Source organism: Eriocheir sinensis, chromosome 34, assembly GCF_024679095.1.
Source record: "Eriocheir sinensis breed Jianghai 21 chromosome 34, ASM2467909v1, whole genome shotgun sequence".
Taxonomy (NCBI): Eukaryota; Metazoa; Arthropoda; class Malacostraca; order Decapoda; family Varunidae; genus Eriocheir; species Eriocheir sinensis.
The window spans coordinates 10,444,663-10,447,162 of NC_066542.1; the positions used below are offsets into that span (position 1 = coordinate 10,444,663).

The window sequence follows — 2,500 nt, forward strand, 5'->3', positions numbered from 1 at the left end:
CCTCCTCCTGTGTACCCTCTCGCGCGGCTCTTCACCCCGGGCTGGCTTGGTTTAAATGGCTGCCACGCGTCGCCTCCCTGGCACTGGGTCTACATCGTTTAGGCTCCAGGATATAAACAGCAGCCGTCACTTCGGGAGTGGCATAGATCTTCCCCGGACAAGCCGCCTCGTGGGTACAATCACACACATCACGCCGGGTTCTGAGTGCCTGGTGCCGGGTTCTGAGTGCCTGGTGTAGGTCTAATTTTCTTCCTACTCTCCCTCCCCCACTCCCCCCCATTTATTTTTTCTATTTCCCTACCCTTCCTCTCCCTCTTCCTTCTTTTCTATGCTCTCTCTTCCTCCCTTCCCTTCCCTACTTTCCCCTCTTCCCTCCCTTCTTCACTTCTTCCTCTCCCCTCTTTCCAATGATCTCTCTTCTTCCCTTTCCTTCCCTATTTTCCCCTCTTCCCTTCTTCACTTCTTCCTCTTCCTTCTTTCCTATGCTCTCTCTTCTTCCCTCCCCTTCCCTACTTTCCCCTCTTCCCTCCCTCGCTTCTTCCTCTCTTCTTTCCCCCGCACTTGTCTGTGAGGAAAGGTGCACATGTGAAGGGCGGCTGAGACGAGTTGGTTCTTCCTCAGCCTGCCGGCGTCGTGAGTGCCCCCCCCCATTCATCAGCCCACATAAACATTGTGTCCTTAACGATGCCACCCCGGTCCGGGAAAACAAGCAGCTAGTTAAACGAGTGACAGACAATGGTGGGGAAGGTTAATGTGTTGGCCAAGGTTCGGGATGAGGCAGACCAGGCGCAGCAACCTTGGGGCTCACCGTGAGGAGGGGAGGGGTGCGGTAAACGTGTCTTGGTGGGGGGTAGGGGGAGGGGGGGGGTCAGGCTCAGCACATGTGCCATAGTAGCAGTGTCGAGCACCGCGGCGGGAGGGAGGGAGGGAGCCCGGACGGTGGCCACACGTCCGGACGAACACCGCTGCTGCTGCCGCCCGAGTGACACGCCAAGGTTTTGTAAGCTTAGCGAGATCTGCCTTGAAAAGATTCAGAGTGGTCACTCCCCCCCTCCCCCCCCAACACCACCACTACTATTACTGCTACTTCTGCTGCTGTCACTGCTTTTACAGCGGCTATGGACTACTCCTGATACCACAGAACAAGTAGTGGTGGCGGCAGTAGCAGCAGCAGCAACATGAGTATCAGCAGGAAAACAATCACAGCGAGAGGGCGTCAGGGTAGCGGCCAGCGGGTGCCTCGGGACGCCTCGCCGCGGGGACAGATGCGCCTCGCCTTGGGTGGCCGGACCCCGACGCCCCTCCGTGACAGGGTGTTGAGTCACCCCCGCCACGGCAGCGCCGGGCCACTCAATCCTCATGTATGAGGTCACCGGGAACAGCCTCCGACACCCACGCCCGGAGTGTGCCTCTGCCAGTTGAGCTGCAAATACACCTCTTTTTTACTCTCTCTCTCGTTACTGTCTGCAGTCCTTGACGAAAGAGTTAGTAAGTTTGGCGGCGCAGCAGAGGCTTGTAGCACAGCTGCATTTGGTCTGTTTCTTCTTCTTTTCTTTACTCTCTGAAGCCCTTCACGAGATAGTTCCAGGCGAGCGGCGCGGCGATGGTTTGTGGTGCCGCTGCATTTACTTAAGTTAATTGTGCCTTTGATGCAGAGAGACCGACCACAGTCACGACCGTGCGTGACCGAGCCTGCGAGTCTGTGGACGGGCCTAAACTGGTTCGCCTTCAGGTATGAACCAGACACCGATGACTGATTATTGTGCGTATACTACTTAAAGCCTCCAGGGCCAAACACGCCTACCATACAACACCACGTGTCTCTCATGTTGCCCTGCAGCAAAACGATTATTAGTTGATGCCAGAGCCGTGGATGTCTCCGGCTCTGGGTGTGGCTGATACGAGAAGGAAGTAGTAGTAGTAGTAGTAGTAGTAGTAGTAGTAGTAGTAGTAGGAGTAGGAGGAGGAGGAGGAGGTCAAGCAGCACGGTTCTCACCTGCAGGACTTGTGGCGGCACATCAGGGGAGGAGGACGTGGGGATGGCGATGGCCTGCTGTTGTTGTTGTTGCTGTTGGTGTTGCTGTTGTTGCTGCTGGTGCTGGTGCTGGTGCTGCACGTGTTGCTGATGCTGGTGCTGCACGCCCTGCCGCGACTGTTGGGCACGTGCTGCGGCATCCCGGTCCTTGGCTTCCTGCTGCTGCTGCAGCTGCTGACGCATCAGCTGCTGCTTGAGCTGCGTCCGGGAGGTCGAGGGCAGGGCCTTGACGCTGGGCGGCGGGCTGCGGGAGAGAGAGCACGCATATAGCGACACGTCCCAGGAAACAACACTGTACCCCACACAGCCCTACTCCCATCATCATCATCAACAGTTATTTGTCTTTGTTAATATTTTTCTTACTCCCAGTCGTCATTAAGACATCCTCATCACGGAGCAACAGCAGCCACAACAGTACACACGGCCTGACACACGGCACAGTACCCTGTCCTGCCCCATGCTCCT

At 56.7% G+C, this 2,500-nt stretch overlaps 1 protein-coding gene across 2 annotated transcripts in view; it reads right to left on the reverse strand.

The window, feature by feature from the left end:
* LOC127007055 (protein tweety-like) overlaps nt 1–2,500 on the reverse strand; it is a 36,289-nt gene that overhangs the window by 13,305 nt on the left and 20,484 nt on the right. For both annotated transcript variants that reach the window (XM_050877580.1, XM_050877579.1), the window contains exon 2: nt 1,997–2,279. In XM_050877580.1, the coding sequence (XP_050733537.1) occupies nt 1,997–2,279 (283 nt within the window). The remainder of the gene's footprint in view (nt 1–1,996; nt 2,280–2,500) is intronic.